Source organism: Aythya fuligula, chromosome 3 (genome assembly GCF_009819795.1).
Source record: "Aythya fuligula isolate bAytFul2 chromosome 3, bAytFul2.pri, whole genome shotgun sequence".
NCBI lineage: Eukaryota > Metazoa > Chordata > Aves > Anseriformes > Anatidae > Aythya > Aythya fuligula.
Window position 1 is genome coordinate 12,795,749 of NC_045561.1, and position 22,259 is coordinate 12,818,007.

Consider the following 22,259-nt stretch of genomic DNA (forward strand, 5'->3'; position numbering starts at 1 on the left):
TGATGATGTAGGAAAAAATAATGTACCTTGTGGGGAGATCTTATGGCAACCCGGGACACCGTGGTTGCAGCAGGAGGGGTCGGAGAAGCAATGGGAGCCCCAGTTGCCATACAACTGGAATGAAACCTGAGCATAACTGCAGCAAAAGCCCTTTGCCAAAAATTCAGGTAGCATTTCTGCTTCGCGTGGCAACACCAATGAATGGGAGAAGACACCGATGAAAAGGTAGACAGGCTTTTAATGGCATGATCAAGAAACCCCCTTTTAATAACAAATCTAATGACAACTGTGTCTGGTATGAACAAGAAATGGCATCATCGTTTATTTTTTTCTTTTTTAAGACGTGATCTGAAGTTATGACAAATGCCGGGTGGATCTGTACACAGACAGGGCCTCTGTGATGCATGCCAGATTTTATGGCCAAGAAATTTGCCATGCAGTTGAACCAGATTGTGGTTCCTGGTCGGAGTTGTACATTCTGTTTGCAGTGTGTAAACATTCTCGAGCTGCTTTCCTAACGAATGCAAAGGAGATATGTAGAGAGATTTAGCCTTGGGACCCAGTCGCATTCCCAGACAGTACCAAGGAGCAAAAGTCCTGTCTCCAGGCCAAAAGACTTTGTCGGACTGTGTCAAGAGGTGAAGGAAAACAACATCGGTGTGCCAGCTATGATGTCTGAGTGTAGAAGTGTAGAGTCCCAGGGTAATGTGTTGAAAGGAGATATACAAAATTATCTGCGTTTCCAGCTCCAATTCCCGTCCAGAGAAGAAGCGGCCCAGGTCCCACACGACAGCAGTGTCACTGACACTGGTTTTCACACATGGACTGGATTTAGATGTGGACTCCTTTCCTAGCCCCTATGTTCTGCAGAGCTCTTCACACCACCTGAGGATGGCAGCCCAAGAACTACCCTGGCACCCCAGCAGCCATTTACTCGAGTGCCATGTAGACAGCAGCCCCTGCCTCCCTCAGCGACCCTGTGCTCACACCTCGGTCCCTACCAGGAACCTACCCGTGGATTTGCTGTGGTAGCTCCCTTCCTGCTATCTTAACATCAGCTGCCTCTGCTGTTACCATCAGCACAGTCCCAGTCCTTCAAATATCAGCAAGAGGCTGAGGAAGAGCAAAAAATATTTAGGGTTCTGCAGAGGACTTTGGGAGCCAGCCAGCAGGGAGTCCTTGGGCACTCACCCTGCTCTCAGTGGTTCAGACACACAAAACAAGAGGAAAGGACCTTGGAGCAGCTGGCAAATGGATGGAGTTACAGGTGGTTGCAAATGCCCAGGTGGTCCCTGTGTGCTTTGTGAAACCAGCCTATCGCAGATAGAGCATGGGCCAGTTAAGCCAGAAGAAGCTTGTTCAAAGCCAATCTCATCAGGTCCACAAAGGGACTTGTACCGTGTTCACGGGATTAATTTAACTGCAGTTTATTGATGTGTGGAGCAAGGCCTCGGGTGGGCATCAGTGTCTGTGCACAAGGAGTAGTGGTGGGATCATGCCACGGGGCAGTAAACTATACAGGGAAGGGAGAGGTGTGCTAAGGGACCATTGAGCTACTGCTGGAGCTGGTCAGGCTGTAAGGAGATGTTTAGCCATCTTCTGACAGAGGATCTACGCTGAGAAAACACCTCTGTGTTGGGAAGGAGAAACATCAAAGATATTCTTGCCCCAACACAACTTGCTTTGGATCGAAGCACGCCGTTAGCACACAACACCGTGCTTGTGTTGGTGAAGGGCCACCACCCAAGCGGTCTCCAGACCTAGATCCACGCCACACAGAGGTGTGTGGCAGTCCACCGGTTATTACAACTCTGATGGCAGGCACGAGGGCTGCCCACCATCCAAGGCGGTGTGTTTTGTTCATGGAGCCTCACTTGCTCAGAGGGGTACCCTGTGTCGCCACCCATGTCACCGCACGCAGCGCACGGTCCTGCACACCCTGGAAGTCACGTAGCACCAGGGCACTTCTTTGAGGGTACCAGGATCCTTTTCAACCTTTAGCCACTATATATAATGGACACTACTTATATTATATTGTTATAATTTTATATATATTTATATATATATTATAATACTCTCTACTTAGAAAGGGCAAGCAAAGTGTCCTGCCTCTCACAACTTCCAAGCACAGCTCAGAGATGCCGGTGACTGAAACACCTTTTGCACCAAGACAAGCAGAAGTGTATGTCCTGCCAACCAAGTTCAGGTTAGTGTCTCCAGCACATGTTTATGTCCTTCCACGGCATTAACCTGATGGGCACCATCAGTCTTTTTGCTCCCTCTGCCCATATAACCTGTCGTCATGCTGTTGTAGTGCTGAGAACTGTCTTTCAGATCTGCCATGCTCCCTTATCCCAATTTCTCTGTAAATGTCTCCTGGACAGACAGCAGCCATTGACGCATTTTTAGCAGCCCATCTTCTCAGCCAGCACACAAGAAAGCAGGCAGGACATTTGCAGATCCCAGCAAAGCAAAAACTCTCAGCAGAGTGTTTGCGGCATCTCTCGATACCACGTAGACTCAAAGACACTTTTGCTCCCAGCACGCACAAGACCCCACAAAGCTCAACTCTGGGCATACTCCTGAGCAAATCCAAACCATCCCTGCCACCCACACACATGCACACACAGACACAAACATGGCAGCGGGCTGTTCCAGGAGTCCCCTCAAAAGCTACAGCCCTGTGCAACTGGCCAGGACAGACCCTGCAGCAAACACACCAACAGGGAACCTATGTGTCGTGTCAGGCTGCTTCCAGAAATCCCCACAAATGTGGAAAAGTGTTGGGAAGTCTGCTTCTCCTCCCCCAACTCCAAGCACATTTATTTATTTTTTCTACATGTTTCCTCTGGTCTGGTCAGGTGGATCTTCTCTGCTTACGCTACTGTTGGTGTTTGAGCATCCCTGCGTGTCCTTGAAGCTTGGCAGAGCCCATGCACCATGCTCCATGGCAGGGAACAGCACGGCCATGCCTTTCCTGCCTTTTGGGGTTGTAACAGGGCATCTTTTCCTTCAGGGCTAGAGAGAGCTTGGATTGTCTGCTTTCACCCTCAGCCGTCTAACTTTTCCCTAACACAACAGGTCGAGCTCCCTCCAAACATATCTGCTGTGTTTGGCCCCTGGGACCACGCTCACCTTTGAAGGGCAGAATTTTGGACATCAGAGTGAAGAGATCCAGAGCAGCTTCTGCATGGCAGAGGCTTTCCTGAGCATCTCTGCTGACACCTGGAACAGGGAGCAAGCGTTCTGGTTTTGGCTGGGAGAGAGCTAATTTTCTTCATAGAGGCTCATACTGTGCTATGTTTTGGACTTGTGATGAAAACAGTGCTGGTAACACAACGATATTTTAGTTATTGCAGAGCAGTGCTACCACTGAAGGGCTTTTCAGCTTCTCGTGCTGCCCTGCCAGCGAGGACCCAGGACAAATGGCCCAAAGCAACCAGAGGGATATTCCATATCATATGGCATCATGCTGAACAATAAAACTGGGGAGGAAATAAGGAGAAAGAGGGGACAATCAGAACTATGGCATTTATCTTCTCAAGAAGCTATTCCATGTGATGGACCCTGCTTTCCTGGAGATGGCTGAACATCTGCCTGCCGAGGGGAAGTAGTGAATGAGTCCCTGGCCCTGTGGGGTTAACCCAAACCAGCAAGCCACCAAATCCTGGAGCACATGCCGGTGCTCCCAGATCTCTGTGGATCCAGCTGCACCATCAGCCCAGCCCTGTCAAACAGCACGAGGAAAGGCTGTTATCTTCTGTGCTGTAAATCTTTCACTGACTTTCTGAAACCTGTGGGACCTTTCTGGTGGCTCTCCAACATGTGGCATGTGTCTTGCATGATGGGGAAATGACTGCACCACACCAGGGAGCTGCCACCTTGGTGTCACCAGCATCCTGCCTAGTACTTGCGGTTGGGTCATGGTAGGAAGACCTCTTAGAAGACACGTAGGTTTCTCAGAAAACCTTTTTAATAATAAAAAGTCACCACATTCCTGTGAAAGATTTTGTTGGATAGTCAATTCACAACTAAAAGCTTGCCCAGTTTCTTCACCTGCCATTCTCAGCTACTCAGTCTTTCCTGCTTTCCTGTGCTAGATGGATCTCTGCCCTGGAGCTTCCTCCCTGACATGGGTATAGCTGGGCCATGGACAACTCTAATTTAAACTTTCTCTTGAACAAATACAATGATTGTGCTTCATTGGCCTCCCATGATAAGGCAGGTTTGCTAATCCTATAAATAGTCCTACAGCACTCTTTCCAAGCTCTTTCAATGTCTTTTTGGCATGTCTAAGACCTGGATGGAGCATCTGGTAATGGCTTTGCTGACAAAGTCTTACCATCTAAGCACTCCAAAATGAATGGTCTCTTGACAAAGCAATAGGAGTGTCATTACCATTTGTATTTCCAGAAAGAATCTGTAAGTTTGGGTTTATTCTGTTTTCTAGTTTCAAAACACGTGGGGCGTATTTAGGCCATAGTTGGACCAACACTTCAAACTCATGTGAAGGCATTGTGCCCCCAGAAGAAGTGGATGCACTCTCTGTCCTCTCCTTCCTCCACTTCTGGCAGAAGTGTTTGTGTGACCAAAGGCTAAACCTGACTGATGAACAGGTGAAAACTAAACCAGCAAACCAGAGTGCTTGTTGTCCTACTGGATCCATGTGCCCAGCCACTTCACCAAACAGCTGCCCCAGCGTAAGGTGGGACAGTGCAAAAAGCAGCTGGAACTTGGAGGGACCTCTGCTGTTGGTGGCAAAGGCAGCTCAGTCCATCAAACCACAACCTGGGTGTGGTGTTCCCAACGCTTCTCTTCAGAGATGAGAGCTGGGATGTGTTTTTAGACTAGAAGCTATGCTTCTTACTCTACAAGGGCGAACAACTTTTAAGAACAACAAACATTTTGAGCTGTATAAAGTAAATTCCTAGTGTTGCCAACACTGAAACTGTTGTGTAAAGAGGTAATTCCCATCACCTATTTCTAGGCATTTCCCTCTTCAGATGTTCAAGGAGTGCCCTGTTCTCCCAGCCACCCCATTACAGCTCTCAGGCTCCATGCTTTCCAGAGCAGTTCCCGCAGATGTGAACAACTTCAGGATTCCTTGGACTTGATGGCCATGAATGTGGCTGTTTGTATGTGTGTTCAGTGAATCAAGGTTATTACCATCCAGATTCCTCCATCGAGCTTTTTTGTCTGCAAATATTTACTGACGCTGCTAGTTGCAGCTGCAGGAATGGGTGGGCAGAACATCCACATTTTTGTTCTGCCTCATGCAAAGCCATGACAAATGGAGTGAAGCCCAAAGTATTTGGGTCTGGAGTGTTTCCCCCTGTGCAGTGAGGGGAAAATTTTGTGACTACTTCAAGATCTCATCAGGCTCAGACAGGTATCAATCCTCCTGGCTTAAATTTTCAAACCTTCCTAATTAGTTGGGGGGCTAAAAAGTTGGTGCATAATTCTAAGTGAGAGCTAAGCTTCTGCTCTGATAAGATTATTTGAAGAGCACAGCCCTTGCTTTTGTATTCACATTGTTAGTTCTCACGCAACGTGTGGAAGAGCTGAGCACCGAGAAAGAGAAAGACATAAACCCGATCTCCCCGTTAGAAATGCACGAGATACCCACGGTGTACCAGCAAACCTCTCCTTGCAAAGCAGCAGCTTTTGAATATACTACAGGATAATTATTTCCCACCCTGCTGTGTAGGGGAACTTTCAACCACAGTGCCAAAATTCACAAACACCAAGAGCGTGAACAATAAAGCACAAGGAATTTAGGTGCAGAGGGCACCTGAGCTGAAGGCATCCAGTGACTATTCACATCTTCAGGATGGAGCTGTGTCTGGTGGACTACAGAACTGCGGCACCGACCACACTTTGAGAGGTTGAGAGGAACCACCTATGTTGGGAGATGTGGTCTCCGCAGGTCACAGTTCGGTATTTGAGACAGAAGCAGCTGCAGTGTGCTCTCTTCCACATCAATTAGCAAGCGCTCTTGATTTCCCAGCAAGCTGCCAATACAGCCCTACTTCCACCTAAATACCTGCCACATGGGCATCTGCAGAAACAGACTGCCTCCTCTATGGGACACACTGGAGCAGGTAGGAGCATCCAGCAAGACCTGCCTGTCTCCCCCTCCTGCCTGCAGAGGCACCTCTGGGAAGGAGAGCAAAACCCCCTCCACCCCTCTCCTGCTCCTCTCCTCTCAGCTCACGACACATCCATCACCCTTGGCTGAGCTGGTGACAATCCTTCGCTTACACTGGTGGCAGGAGGTGAGCCAACACTCAGGTGCTGGCAGCCAAGGCTGGTGTTCTCCAGCAAAGAGAGAGGAGGGAGCTGCTTGCAGGACAGGAGCCTTCCTCCCCAGCAGGCCTTGCTCTCATCACCTCTGCTCCTCTTTCCGAAGCCAGGGTCGGTATTGGCGACTGGTATTGCTAACAGAGAGAGGGGAATGCCTAGGGAGAGGGGAGGGTCAGGCACTAGGCAGGCTGCCTGGGTCGCTGCTTGGTGCTGTGCAGTAGCAAGCGTGAGCTGCGGACTGGATGTTTCCCTCGAAGAAGGCTCCGTGGCTCAGAGGCTCTCAGGCCCGTGGGGAGCTGATCGCGACGGTGTGGGGGGAGAGTGAGTGAAGCATTGAAGTACAGCTACTGCTATACACTCGTGGTTCCGGCATGGAAGGCTGTGCTGCAGCATCTCAAGTGTATACTATATGCAGAAGTTACCCAGTCTGTCAGGTTGGCAGAGGATCATTATCTGGCAGCTGCCTTGCTTTCCGGGGACACCTGCTTTCCTTTGGTTGCTGGACTCTGAGTCTGGGTTTTTCCTCTTTGACGTTTTTTGGCCACACCAGGAGAGGGCAGGGAGTCTCCTGTTGGCCCTGGGGCCTGAGCTTGGGGCTGAGGTCGGGGGGAAGGTGGAACTCGCTGAAGGGCAGTCCCTGGCTTATGCTGCCGGCAAGGAGAAGGACTTTCCCTCCGAGGCAGCAACTGGCTTCTGGGGGAAGCACTGGGGTTTTTTGAAGGAAGAACAGGGCTCCGAGGGGATGCACAACTGGACCTCCGTGAGCTGCTCCGTGGAGGAAGAGAAGTGGAACTTGGTGAAGGAGGAAGCCGACTTTGTGTCTGTGTTGTTCGGCAATCGTTTGGGACATTACCAGCTGGTCTCTGTGCCTGAAGCCTGCAAGGAAAGAGAAGAGGGGGGGATGAAGAGGAATTTCTGTGAGAATCTCCGGGCAGCTAAATGCAATAGCCAGGCCATGTGCTCCTATGGGGTCAAGGCCATGGTAAACACGCTGCAGAATTGAGAGCTCAACAAAAGAGGGATCTGCTATCAGCAGCATCAGACAAAATGAAAGAGCTCATGGAAGGGGAGAAGGCTTCACAGCCAGGGCAAGTGAAGAGGGGCTTGGCCTTTTGGCCAGACTCAGGCAAAGACAACAACAGAGGTGGGAATGTTAGATATCAGTGAGCTGAAATGACTGTAAGAAACAGGAACAGACCACTCACTCAGGTCAAGTGAAGGGTAAAGGAGTGGGAGGTGAGCAAATCCCCCACTGTGATTCCTTAACAAGTCCAATATCCTGCATTGTTCAGCATTTCAGGCTTACCTGTGGGCAACAGCAGCATCCTGTGGGGAGCTACACAGCACTGCCATTGCCACGGCTGTGGAGCTCTCCGACTTCATTGCCTCTAGTGGTGTTTTCACTGGTGTGATGGGCCGAGGAATTCTGCTCTTTGTGCTTATGAGTTTCTCTTCTTTCCCCAGGAGGCCAGCCTTCTCCTTCCCTGCCTTTCGTGGGATGGAGTCATCAGAGTCGTGGGTGTCCTCCTCAGAACCGGTGGCTGACAGGGTTTCTGAGGCTCGCCGCCTCTCGTCGCTGGAGGATGCTGAGGAGGACGCCCCCGAGGCCAGCCTAAGGAGGCGGTTTTGCCTCTTCTCCATCACGAGACGAGCCAAGTCAGGTTGCTTTGCCCTCTTATAAAGCCTCTCTTTGGCTGAGAGTGACGTTGAAAGATCTGAGCCAGTGTCCTCCTCAGAGAACAAAATGGGGATCCGGCTTCTATACCTAGAGCCCAGAGGCCTCCTGGGACCCTGCTGTGCTGTGTCCACGAGGATCTCTGCTGGCTTAAGGTGTTCTGTTACTGACGCTGACTTCTCAAGCTCAGGCTCCTTCATGACCACCTCGGCAGGCTCTTCCAAATCCAGAGAGAGTGCTACTTTGTCCAAGGACTCTGGCTTGTCCTCAGGAGGCTTTGCTATGCCGTTGGGAATGGTCTGCTGCTCTCCCACCGTCTCCGAGGCAATTTCAATGTGATTAGCCGAAAGTGCACAGCTCTCTGTCTCTGCCCCTTCTAGCCCCGAATGGATGCTTCCATTCTCTACCAGCACCAGGTTATCTTCCAGCTCCTCTTCGATAATCACCTCTTCAAACTGGCCCGGGGGGCAGTACTCCTCGTGCCTCATCAGCTGGCCGCTGGAAGACATGACATTTAAGTGGGTCTTTTCAGCTATATGAACAAATGTGCGCTCAACTTTGGTAAACGGGGAAGAAGCTGTAGCCACTGCCACGGGAGGCTTTGGTTCGGATTTAAGGACTGAGGACAGGGTCCCTGGCTCAGATACATCTAGCTGGCTACCCATCGGCTGCGGCCGCTCGCTCTGAGGTGTCAGTGCGGCAAGAGTCCCCAGATCAACTTCTGGAGCCAAGTCTGTCATCACCGGGGATTTTTTAAGATCACCTGGTGAAAACAGCACTAGTGTTTTCGAGCCTTCCTCCAGTTCCAGGTCCCCATCAGCCGTGGAAGCTCGACCCTTGGATCCCTTCTGGTCATCGGCCAGGAGTGTGGATGGTGCACACTCCTGGCTGCGCTCTGTGCTTTTTTGACTCAGGTCACTGCTGGAACCACTATGCATGTCAATCTCGTCCCCTTCCTCCTCTGCCTCTTCCTCATCTTCTTCTTCCTCCTCGTCTTCTTCCTCGTCTTCTTCCTCCTCTTCTTTTCCATTCATTTCCAGATAAGGTTCCAGGGGTTTGCAAGGAGCAGTCAGGACAACATTTGAGAAATCAACTCTCTTTATCCGCTGGGATACCTTAGGCTTTTCCCAGTAGTCTGACACATCTTTTCTGAAGTCTTGGTAAGGCAAACTTAAAGGCACCGCCTTGGGCAGACCATTCATTTCAAATGACTTCAGTGTATATGCCTGCCAAAAAACATATAGGACAAAAGAAAAAGGTTAGTATTCAGACATATCACTGGCATAAACGTCATCAGCATCAACAACAGTGGGAAGAATCAGTGGAAAGCATCTAGACCATCATGATTCCAAAAAATACATTGGAGCAGTGACAACTCAGTTATTAGATTAGTACCAACCTTAGGAAGGAGAGATTCACAAAGACACTTTGAGAGAGTCACAAAGACAAAAAAAAAAAAAACATGCCAAAGGAGTTTCTTTGTTAGCAGTCATTAACTTGGACTAGAAAGGCCTCTTTGCAAGCAGTTCTTCATGATTTTGTCATGTCTCCCAATCTTCCTCAGTACTTACCTATTAATTTCATATATTTATTTCAGTACTTATATATTCACTCCTTCCTTACTGGAACTATTCAGCAACTCTCTTTTATGCCCAGGCCACAGTGAGCTCAAGGACCCCTCTGGGGTAGATACATTTCCTAACCACTTCAGAGTACCATCCAAAGTTGTCCCACAGCAATAACCTTTGTAGCTCTTCTATGCCCCCCTGCTGTGCTTTCCATCTCTCCCTTCTGCTTCCATTTTATGTCCAGCAACTTCTAATTCTGTCTTCTACAGGCATCCGTTTTCATTAAAATGACCAGCCACTAAGTCACGAATGCTGACACAAAAAGTACCTTTATTAGGTTCTGGTGTGTCCAACCACTAAAAGCAATGGAGAACTGAACTGTTGGAGGAGACACGTATTTCAAGTTGCAGTTTGTGGAGGGATGACTGCCCATAAGGCTACAGGAGTACAGTGTGAAATGTTTGAAAATAAAACTAGTAGAAAAGCAACAGTTCACTCACACTCTTGACTGAACAAGCAAAAAAAGGACAAAATAAATAGGAAATGCCTATCCAAGTTTAGTCTAATTAACAATTGTTTGTAAATGAAAATTGTAGTAGCAATACTCTGCAGAATGGATTTCTTTAAATATATTTAGGTGACCTCTTTTCTCTAGAGAATTAGAAACTCTCATATCTTTTTACTCCAATGCCACAACTTCAATTTGCACTGAAAATCTCCTTGTTACATCTCTCCTAATAATTGTGCCTGAAAATGTAAGATCTTTATGCTCACATGGAACAGGGACATGTCAAATAGATTTGTGGGCAGCTCTGAGCAATTATGCATGGTGATAGATTGTTCTTCCAAAATAAAGAGACACTCATTATTCAGTACTCCTGGATTCATTTGTATTTTGGTTGTTTCCTCATTTCTCCTTAACCATTGACAAAACCTACCTGCTGCTGCCTTCATTTTTCTATCTATCTTATAAAATAAATCACAGGCTGGCTTTGGCAATGCCTTTGGAGTCCAAAGCTTATTCCCATCTCTCCTTAAAGCAGAAACCTGGCTCTGAGGATGGCCCTGTATTAAGCAGATTTGGGCTGTTACTGATTCACTCTACCTTTTCCATCAGGTTGGCAGATGTGGAGCTTTGACTATTTAGATGGACTTACCACCATTTGCAAAGGAAATTACCCACTAGGCTTCCTCCCTCCTTTTCTCCGAGGCACTTCCTGGAAATTAACCCATTTGGAGCCCAAGGTTGGATTTGTCCTGTTGGCTAGATTTGCTCTTCCTGAGAAATACACCCACTGTACAAATCTGCTTATCCCTGGAGTCCTGGTCAAGCAGGCGTGCTTCCCCAGCTTTGGGACTGGACCTGAACAAAGAAGCTGTGACCAACGTCTTGCTTTGTGCTGAGCTTCCCACTGGAAAGGATGCTCTGACACCAACAGCAGGTCACTCGCTGCTCTACTTCACCCTGCTGTAGTTGACAGTACACTTGGGGGATCCTATGAACTTTTGATATTCATTTTATTCTCTGCTTGTAGCTAATATCTCAGCAGCCTTCTGGGAACAGGGAACATCAGCACACCCAATGTGCACACAGTTGGCATACTGTTTTAGTATCCTCTGTCCTGTCTCCAGCAACCACTCTTTCTTCAACCATTCTTTCTTTTGCAAGACATCAGAAGTTTGTCTGAGATAATTTATATATATATATATATAAAATATAGCAAACCAAGCAAAAAGGTATGACCCTGAGCTGAATAGCACAACATTGCTGTAATATAAATTACGGTTCTTGCCCTCTTCTGCTCTGGTTATCCTTTGCTATTGTTGAGTCATGCTGCAGATACTTTACCAAGCTCCACATATTTCCACCTCTGCCTGTACAAATTCCTTGTGGTATTCAGCAAATGGACTGACTGCCTTTCTGTCTGTCATTTCATTTTCTCTGTGTATTTTCTATTGCCCTGCTTGGACACTGCAGTGATACAACATTGATTGTTTGGCTTCTGCCTACCTTTGGCAGACTTGGACTATTTAACCTGTCGCATGCACTACCCAAAAACTGGCAAAATTCATTCCTCAAAGCATCCTGAGGCTGTGGTTATTTTGTCACTGCAAGCCCATCATGGAGAAAATCCAAAGAGCATAAATATGCCAAAAACGAAAGACAAAAGTTATTAACAACCCCAAGTAAAAGAGATGTTGAAACGAGTCTTGGGTCAAATATTACTTTAACACATATTTTCTTACCTTCACTACTATCACCATCTGAAGCTGTTAACAAGGAAGACAATCCCAGGGATTCAAAGTCTGAGACTGTGTTCACTGTTGAGTTAATGTGATCAGCAGCTACCTGCAAGTAGCCATGCTGCTGAACAGGCTGTTCCTACTCTGAAGCCCTCAGCAGAGAAGGTTGTGTCCTCTCTTGACATACATCACGTCTTTGTTGCTACTGCACACTCACTTGCTCTAGGACTGTTCCTCAGGGGCTGGAGTACAACCTTTCTGCTCTGCTGTACCAATGGGGAGGACTTGTAGGAGGATACTGGAAGGTCAGGACTAGAGAGGCTTAGCTCATGTCTCAAATTTGTAGAATAACAAAGATGTATGGAATATCTGAAGGTCGCTGCTCTGATCACACCTCAAAGAAAGACCAACTTAGAGCTGGTTGCTCTGGGCCTTTTCCAGCTGAGTTTTGAGTATCTCCAAGGATGGAGATCCCACAGTCACTTTGTGACCCTGTCCAAGTGTTTGACAACCTTCAGGGTGATTTTTTTTTCTTTATATCTAATTCCTATATCTAATTTTCCTTTGGTGCAATTTTTGTCCAGTGTATCATGACCTTTCACTGTACACCTCTGAGAAGAATCTAGCATCATCCTCTCATCGGGTAGTGCAAGAAAAAATAAGATCCTGCCCCAATTCTTCTCCTTTTAAGGCCGAATAAATGCAGCTCTCTCAGCCTCACCTCGTATGTCCTACCTCTCTGATTCCTAACCATGCTGGTGGCTCTCTGCTAGGCTCACTCCACTGTGTCAAGATCTTTTACTGGGGAGCCCCAGCCTGGATACTGTACTCTAGATCAGATTTCACAAATGCCTAATAGAGAGAAATAATTGCTTCCCTCACCCTACTGGTACTCATGAAGATGTTCTGCAGAGTTGCCACCAGCCAGGACTGTCCTGTTGGATGGGGTCCCTCAAGGTGGAGGGCTTTGTTCTTCACAGGTCCCTACTGGAAAGAACTGGTTGGCTCACCAGCTTAAGAAAGAACAGGAACTATGCCATGAGCTGAGGCAGCTACCCCATTTAAAAAAGCTACTGAGACTGTGAATGAGCAAAGCTATGCTGGAGCTGGCTCTAGCTGGGTCAAAAGGACTTGCTTTGCTCCAGCACGCTCTGATATCTGCTTATGCTGCTCACTTTTTCAGACGACATATTGACTGTCCTTGGACAGTCAACTGTTTTTTCCCACCTCCTTGGGCTAAGATCTCAAATCCCAACTTTCTTATAACTTGTCAGTTGTTCAGGAGTGCATACAGCAGTATGTGGATGTATCCAAGTGTGTGTTCCTCACAAAGTCTGCACATTTCACCTCTTAAACACTCTTGTCTCTCCATCAAACCTTACTGCATGTCAATTCAATTTGGCTGGTTATTTTGGGTAGCAATATGTATTTGGAAGGTAGCAAATATCCCTGCTTTGCACAGAGGACACTTAAAATATAGAGGAGAGGTCTCTCTTTTTCAGGAGAGAAAAAGACCTACCTGCTGGCATTTGGCAGAGGCAGGACCAGCCCCCTGAAGACCCTCTCTCCCTGTGCTCATGAAAAGCCAAGCAGACTCTGGGGCTTTGTGTTTACTGTAAACTGGTAGGGTACCAAATTTGCAGGATGACTGGCACTGGGAAAACCTCAGAGGAGACTGACATCACCCCATACAGGCTGCAAAGTTCCTACAGCCCGGTGATGTTGCAAATACTGCAAAAATCGGCAAAGACGCAGTTTCCCCTTTGTGACTGGGAATGTAGCCAGACATCCTTCTCAGGACAGCAGCATGGAGAGGACTCATACTGATGTGTTCAGAAGCAGTACTGGTATCCAGGTCATTAATATGCTCTCATAACCATCCTGTCCCATTTCAAGGCACGCACACACTGTGTGCAGGTCCCTACAACAATGAAGAGTGATGACAGTGCCTGTTCTACCTGCATTACCTTCTGGTGATCTCAGGAATCATGAGGGCATGGAGAAGAGACCCCATAACTTGCCTGTGCGTATGTCTCCACACTGTGGCAGTCCCTGTCATGGCACAAAGTGGGTCCAGTGTCCATGAGAAAGAAAAAACAAACAAACAAAAAAACCAAAAAACCTGCTTGCCTGAGCACATCTGCATTGATGTGGGGGAGAGGGAACATTTTCCTCTGGGAGCCTCATCAACTTTCCATTAGACTGTAGGATGGGTGGCAGGGGGGCTTGCTACCCCCCTTCCATCTCTTGTTTTTAAACAGTTTAAGTGGAATAATTTGTGAAAGAAACAGATAGAGGAAAAATGTTGCTGTGATATGACTGGATGCAAACCAGTGAATATAGTGCTAGCCTACAGTTACATAAATAGAAGTCACAATGTGGCCTTCCCAAAGGTGGCCTTCTCCAACAGTCACAAGACCCCGTTTCCACTCCCAGATTGGACTTAACTGAGAGTTTTCAGTGGTTACATTGGTAAATGATAATTAAACTCTCCCTGTTCTAACAGAGCTCCTCTACCTCCTGCCCATGCTCCCATGTACCCAAGGATGAGCAGGGGACACCTTCCCAGAGCTGGAAAGCAAGGGGAGTAGAAAAGCAAAGCGAGAAAGCAAACAAAAAACCCAGCCAACACCAAGATGCTGCCTTTGATTCTTTAATAAGGTTTTGGTAGTATACAAGCTCTTTTTTTTTTTTTTTTTTTCTTTTTCCGATTGTCTGGATTAACATACATGGATTTAAAAAAGGCACAAAATCCATTGCACAGCTTCTGTTTTGTTTGTTTTTGATGACATTGCCTGTTCATTGTGGTTTCAAGTGTAGGATTTTACAGTACTTTGCAGCATTTACAGCATGGTCTACATACAGGTAATCAATGCATGCTTTTATACAGGAGACAGAATTCAAATTCTCTCTCAGTATGTCTATATACACAATAATACAGTGTTTTTTTCTTCTGAAAAAAGCTTTAAATCGGTCTTGCATGCTCGGTGTGCCAGAAGAATTAGTGCAAGCATATATTACAGTGTTATTGCAGTACAAAAAGGGGTTGACATTAGGCTCTAAAGGGATTAGATACAGGAAGAATAAAAAGACTCAGGGAAAACAAGCTTTGGATCCCTTTAGTCAACTACGTCCTTCCAAATCGATCCCTACTCAGTACCACCTTTAAAGCTACAGCAGCCGCTTCTTCTCCATCTCCCTGCTGCCCTCCCCCTGAGATGAGCTTCCACAGCTTCTTCATACCTTCTGTCCCTAGCAATTGATGAGGACTTCTGGCAGCTCGAGGAAGCCCTTCTGCTGTGCCTCCTAATGCTGGAGACCTGCATAAAGGGGACTTTCAGGAGATCCACTGCTCCCAGCAAACTCAAGTCCCAGCGGATGAAGTTTCTCAAACAAACCAGGAAGCACAACAGGTTACCTACAGGTTTCATCTCCTCTCAGTAGAAATGACTACAGAAACCCAAATTCACCTCCAAATTGAAAATCAATGGTTAAATACAGTTTGGACTCTCTCCTGCTTAGCAGCAACTGAAGTCTAAGAGGTGACACAAGGTAATGCAAAGGAAGGATATGCTGGTCCCTGAGATTCTTCATGGGAGCTGAGAAGTCCAAGAAGCAGAAATCAAGTTCCCAACGTGACATCAATTGTTCCATTGGGAATGGGAAGAGGCCTTAGTCCTGAGAGATGCAGATGGCACACAGACAGCAAGAGCCATAGTCCGGTCTTCCCTGTAACAGCTTTGAGTTGGATACTATCAGGACCTTAGCATATCCTGGAAGTGACATTATCCTCTGCCAATATAGACTAAACTTGTTTGGGACTGGGAGATCTGGCAGGATTTAGGGTAGTGAGTGGAAAAACTAGAATCTGAGTTTCTGAAGCAGCTTTTTCTTCAAACCAGCATCAGATGAGGTAAAAGTAGCAGGGGTCTTAGAGCTGCCACACTTGCTTGCAGGGTCTCTGTGTTCCAAGAATCAGCACCATAAATGTCAGAGAGATGTTCTTTCCAGCGCCTTACCATCAAATGCTCCATAGCCTTTCTTTTTTTTTTTTTATTTTTTATTTTTTTTTTTTTCAGCAAAGTGGATAGGACAGTCCAGTCCTATGCTGGAGTACTCTGCTCCTCTCTATTTGTGCTTTCATATGTTGTTAGGTTTGTGCCAGTTTTCCTAGCATCTTGGACAGAAGCAATAGCTCATTAAAGGTAGTACACCTGCCACGTAGCTTCCCAACTCTGTACCCACCAGTGTCTCCAGCAAGAGGCAATGCAGAGCTCCCTGTCTGAGCACACGCGGACCACCTCATTTTTATCACTCAGAAGAGACTCAGGAAATGGCGAGCAAAGTGGAAGGAAATGCTAATCCAAAAATTGTTATAGTCCCTAATTATAAAGGCAACTTAATAGCAGCAAGAAAGAAGAAGAAGGAAATTCTGAGAGCTAAACATCTTTCTTAGCCATAAAACTAACCATAAGCCAGTGGTGCTGAATAAGAAACAGGTCTGGCTTTTTTCAGGAAGGACCAAACTCAAGGGGTGAGAGTCCCAGAGAAATCCTCCTTTTTTGACTTGTAGTTCAGAGGAAATTTGCCATTGTTGTGTTTCACATTGCCAGATCTATTAATTGCACTCATAATTAAACTGAGAAACTTGTTGGAGTTGTTGGAGGAAGCCCTGGGGATTCTTATGAGGCAAGTGCACTAGATGAGGTAACCGACTTGAAACACTTTGCATATGAAAAAATAAAACCTCCAAACATAAAGCATTTTTCTTTTTCAACACCGAAAGACATGCAAGTGAATGTAAAATGGGGATTGCTTCCAGTCCCCAGGTTACACGGTTAGCAGCTTGTTAAAAATGTACATTCATTGTAACATTTCTTCAATGGTATGTGTAATACAAAGGAGTTGCAATACATCAAATAATCCTTAGAAACATTTCCCATAAATGATTCTTTGTGATGTCCCATGGAACTGTAGATGCGGTCTGTGTGTTATAGCGACCCCAACACAAAAACACATGGTGTAAAAATGCAACAAAAAGGAAGGTAGTACTGCAACGATCAGCCTTTACACATTTTATTTAATGTTTTAACATTACCCAAAATAAGTGTTTGCATACTAATAAATTATGTCCCAAGTAGCAGCACCGTTCCTATCACCAGAACACTCTGCCACCAGCTGACAGTGAACGGAGGGATACGTTTGCTACAAGACATTCAGTGAAAAAAAACTGGGCTGAGCCAAGTTGCTGAAAACATTTGCTCAGATCTGCAACACGCAAGGGCCAGCTGTGCCATCCGATCCAGACACCATGAAGATCCTTTCTTTATCCAGATTCTTTTTTGGCAACAGTCTTTTGAGCACTGGGCTGCGTGCAAAGTGGCCCATTACCAGCACAGAACCGCTTCGGTAAGGCGTGACCACGCACGGCCATTCACACTCCGCAGGCAGGCCGTGAACACACACAGAACATACATACAATCAGAAATGGAAGCTCCAGCAAAAAGCACCCCAACACCACCCCGGGGACAGGGGTGAAATCAGGGAGCACATCTGGCTTACTTTGGTCAGCCTCTCCAGACACTGTCGTCTCCTCCAGTCACTCTGGGGAGGGCTGGCAACTATAATGGAAGCAGGTCAAGAAAAACACCCCCTGTTCTCAAGTTGAGAAATATCTGGGGCAATTTATTCACTATAAACACCAACAGGAGTTGAGGGATTTGCAAATCGTTCATGATTTTCAAGGCTTCAGGCCTTGTCTGCTAGGAAATGAAATTTTATTTTCTTCAGCTAGCCTCTTGAAGCCCATCTGCTACTGCAAAGCTGAGCTAGACACATACATGATAGCTATCTCCCAGTAGTCTTTTCCCATTTGTCCTCAAAGGAAAAAGAGAAAATACAAACCAAAATAACAGGTTTTCTCTTGAACACATTGGGATAAAAGAACCCTTTCTTATTCAGTGTGAGAGTCTCAAAATGACCTCACTCCGGATAAAGTTCTGACAGTGGTGTGAATAGATCTCCACTGACAACCATTAATAAAATGTCCCATTCATCTAACCCAGTAGTTTATCTATAATAAAAATAAATTAGGTCATCACCGCAGTATTATGTGGCTGTAATGCTAACGTGGCCGGACACCACAGAGACTCCATATAGCCTAAAGGAAGAGATGCGAGACCCCCTGGACAAACACAGTGGGTTACTTTCGTCAATCCCTCCAGATGAGCAATACAAAATCTCTTCATGTTTTCAAGAATAATCTTAAATTCAACATATAAATATCATGGAAGATTATTTCATGGAGTTGTGAGAAGGAAGGACATTAGAAAACAGGAAAAGGACCACACATCTTTCTGTGCTTTCTGATCTTCAGACTCACAGTGCATCCTATTGTTGAGCTATCTGACAATACAGGACTAAACTAACAATGGTTATACTTCTTTCCCTAATTTATTTACATAGAATCACAGCACCAGACTCAAATAGTGCATTTTTGCATGAGAGAACAAGTGAAGATCCTGGTAATTTGCATTCAAAGAAATGCCTCAGTAATATTTATTATATTTGGTACATAGGGTCCTACCATCCTGACTGTTTCCAGATCATGAAATAATATACTGCCTCCTGAAAATCTCTCTCTGAAATCAAACTCTCACGTCTGACTTCAATATAACATGTTCTGAAAAGGCTTTATGTGCTGCTGGCTTCCTCCAGCGGTCCCTGCACATCAAACAGCAGAGCAGTGACTCACAGCAAAAATAAAGCACTTGGGGATCTTTTGGGTTAAGAGGCCATAGGAAGGTATGAGTACTGTGACTGCTAGTATCGTTTCTGAATTAACTCTGGGAAGGTTGAATTGAAGCATTTTTCCTGGCTATGTACCTGACAGTAGAAGGCTTCTACTGCAAAAAAAAAATATATATATATATATCAAAACTCTCAGAAGAAGCTGCACACTGTGGGGCTGTGTAGTCAGTGATAGTGGTACCAAGGCCTGTCGATGTTACTAAACTAAAGACAAATGAGGTAGATAAACACTCCAAAGTGAACTCTTTGGAAGAAAGGTTTGAATCACGGGGCACAGACATCTTCCTAACAGCACTTGTTTTCTTTCTCATCTCAAAGTGCTCACAACTTGGAGAAGATAGAAAAGAAAGTGTATGCTAACTGGCTTTAGAGTCGTCTTTGGAAATGAAATGCTGCCCAACTATCGAAGAGTCAGTCAAACTCTGTGCTGCGCGAGCGGCTTAAGGAAACTGCTGAGGAGAGCTTTGCTTGTTATCGCCGATCAGTTTGAAACAGCATGACTCTTTCCAGAAGACCTACGTGCAAAAAATAGATCTAAGACCGAAGTTTTTCAGCTCAAAAAGGAAGAAAGGTTGTTGACAGGTTCTTGAAGGCACTCTGCCTTCTCATCCAACACTCAAGTCTGACGGCTGCAGAAGCTATCGGGGAGAGCTAGATGCCACACAGGATCACAGAAGAAACACGGAGCTTGTTTAAAACAACCGGATAGATGCTTTGATGGCCTAATACCACTGGCACAGCCTAGATAAGGGAAGAAATGTCACTAGATATGCCAAACTGAGGAATACCAATCCTCAAGTGGAAAATCCACCACGCCTGTGATACTTCCAGATGAGATAAGCAATAAGAGGAAACACCAGTGAGCTGAAGTCCAAAATTAATAAACCGAGTGTCAGCTCTATTGCACTTTAGATTCTCCTGTCCTGGCTGCTTGCAGTATTCTATATATTTCTATTTTTATTTGGATCACTGCTCCAGTCCCAGGCTGGGGAGTGGGAACAGACAGTTTCATCAGCCCAGAAAACATCCAGTTGGAAGAGTTTGTACTTTGAAGAATTTGCAACTGGAGCTGAGAAATTTTCTCACTCATAGAGATCCAGGCACCTATTTAAATAAAACCTACAGACATGCCAACAACAATAAAACTGGTGCTTCACCAGCTATTTATATGGTTTGTAATCACAGATGGTAGCTGTGTCTTAAATGAAAGTGTATTGCCAGCTTCCTAAATTTAGCTGCTCGTGTACATAATAATTTGGGGGAGTTTGCTAAATCCCAAGGATTCCAGGATTTGAAACTTGTTCTGTCCTGAAAATGGAGGGTATTTTGTATTATCTCTGAAATCAAGCTGCCTTCAACCAATGAGTTCACTGTTTTTCACACAGAGTCCAGGTAGAGATGAGACTGCCCCAAGAGCCAACATGTGCTGGGGGGCTGGTGAATGTGTGGAGTGGGGGACACACTGGAAACTGGGGAGTAAAAAGAAGTTTTTTCTATGGGGAAGAAATAGGATAGGCAATGGATAACAAAGAGGCAACTGGATCGAAGAGAACTTCTCAAATGGTGAGTTAAGGATGAAGAGGATCTTCCTGTGACTATGTGTGAACCGTACATGAAACCTACCAAGAGCTCGGGCCTACCGCTGAATGCTGGTTTTCTTGCATCCAGATTCAGAGTTGAACGTGAATTTGGTGGCACCTCAGCAGTAATATTGGATGCTGATGGAGCAATGGAAGGGATCCCAGAGAAGATCCTAGGGTTGGCAACCTTATCTCCATCCAGTCTGGAGGCCAGCTGCCCAAGTACAGCTTCTTCATACCAGGCTAGGGAGGTGGCAACTACCAACACCCATCACAGCTCAGGGGATGCCTCCTGCCTCCAGGGACTGGAAAGGACAAGTTGCGCTTATCTCTTGCCCTCAGACGAGTACCTAGTAACTGACAGCTTCCTAAACTCTTCTCAAAAGTCATTTGGACACAGGAGGTGGGAGATGGGTTGATTTACTAACTAACTAAATAAACTAACTTAACTAAAAGAAAAGAGCCGAAGGAAAGACCTTCCCTTGGAGTCAACATCTGAGATGTGGAAAGGAAAACATCAGTCCTGAATGTGGTCCCTAGGGACCACAAGGATGCTTAGCCCAACAAATACTTTTGGACCAGTCTGTCACTTGCAAAGCAGTAATCTTGCAGCAGCCTTGACCACCACAATGGCCAGGTTCAGACCCACAACAAAGAGAAATAGTGGAAGAGCAAGAGATACTTTTCTTCATGAAGAGGTAGCACAGGGATGGGATTGCATCACCCATATGGCTGTCTTACAGGACATTCCTATCTTACTTTCTATCATTACTGTAACAAAAGGGACTTCAAACAGTGAAAGAGGTGATGCAGCATAACTCTTCCACTTACTTGTCCCCTCAATACTGGCAAAAAAAAAAAAAAAAACACAAAAAACCACATACAAATGGTGGACAAAGTCAGGGTCACACCAGGGACTTTGTCGACATGGGTATATTAACAGGATCCTCCTAACACAGGCACACTGCATTAGGTGCAAAATTGCACCTTTGTTAGTACAGCTTATTTTCAGTCAACCCACTGCCACCAAAACATTTTCCATTGAAAGTGAACTTGTGGTGGCATAAGTGCATTCACTCTAAGGGTTGTGGCCAGTCAGTCAAGAATTAAAGCTCTTCGCCCCATCGCTAGCATAGCTCTGTTGGCAAAAGTGATCCTGCAGTATCATAGAAGGCTTATATATATATATATACGTGTATATATATATATATATATATATATACACACACACACACATATATATATACACTATATATATACACATACATATATATATACACGTATATATATATATATTTTAAACTCAACCACTGGCATTCATTCAATTCCTTGTCATATAAATACCACCAAAGATAAACTTCTCAAACACATTAGTGCACAGCTGGCATGGCAGGGGGGGTGAGCTGCAGGACAAAAAATTACTTTCTCCAGCAGCTCTTTACCTGCACTTTTGCTCTGCCAGAAGGAGTGCAGAGCAGTAATTCATCCAAGACTGAGGGACCAGCCAAGGGAGGAATGAGACCGCTGCAGGTACCACCTTGCAGCTCCACTGCCAATTTTTCCTAGCTTAACCCAAGCATATATAGTAACATTTCCACAAATACGACATCTCATTAGCTCCTTCCTGTAGGAAGCAGGCTGGGAACAGAGTGATAACTTGGAAACATCTCCCATTCTGCATTGAAATAAAGTGAAAGGAACCAAGGGACCAAGATAGAAAAAGATGGATTTTTCAAGTAGATAAAATTGATGTGCATTTGCTCACTGAAGTAGAGCATGAGATCCTAATGACAGCTACCTGTCCTGATGCTAGTGAATTCTGCATCACAAAGAAATGGCAAATGCTCACTTCAATCCTCGTTTTGGATTCTGAGGAGAACAAGTGCTATGTACAATTGGAAGTAAAAACAAAGACATCTCTTTCAGGAAGCAAGCCCTGTTTTTGGGCCCTTCAGATGAATAAAAGTAAAAGGAAAACTAACAATGGGAAAAAACTTTTCAGCCCCTAGTCCAATAAACATTTTTTGGTATTGGCTGCCCACCATCTTTTTTTTTTCTCTGCTCCCTTTGCCAGAGCTC

General features: G+C 45.7%; 1 protein-coding gene across 4 annotated transcripts in view; it reads right to left on the bottom strand.

The window, feature by feature from the left end:
- Positions 1-220: 220 nt before the first annotated feature.
- The window catches only part of TTBK1 (tau tubulin kinase 1), a 104,136-nt gene continuing 82,097 nt past the window's right edge, over positions 221-22,259 (bottom strand). For all 4 annotated transcript variants that reach the window (XM_032183978.1, XM_032183979.1, XM_032183977.1 and 1 more), the window contains 2 exons: positions 7,610-9,204; positions 221-7,179 (listed from right to left, as the gene is read on the bottom strand). In XM_032183978.1, the coding sequence (XP_032039869.1) occupies positions 6,753-7,179; positions 7,610-9,204 (2,022 nt within the window). In that variant the 3' untranslated portion in view covers positions 221-6,752. The remainder of the gene's footprint in view (positions 7,180-7,609; positions 9,205-22,259) is intronic.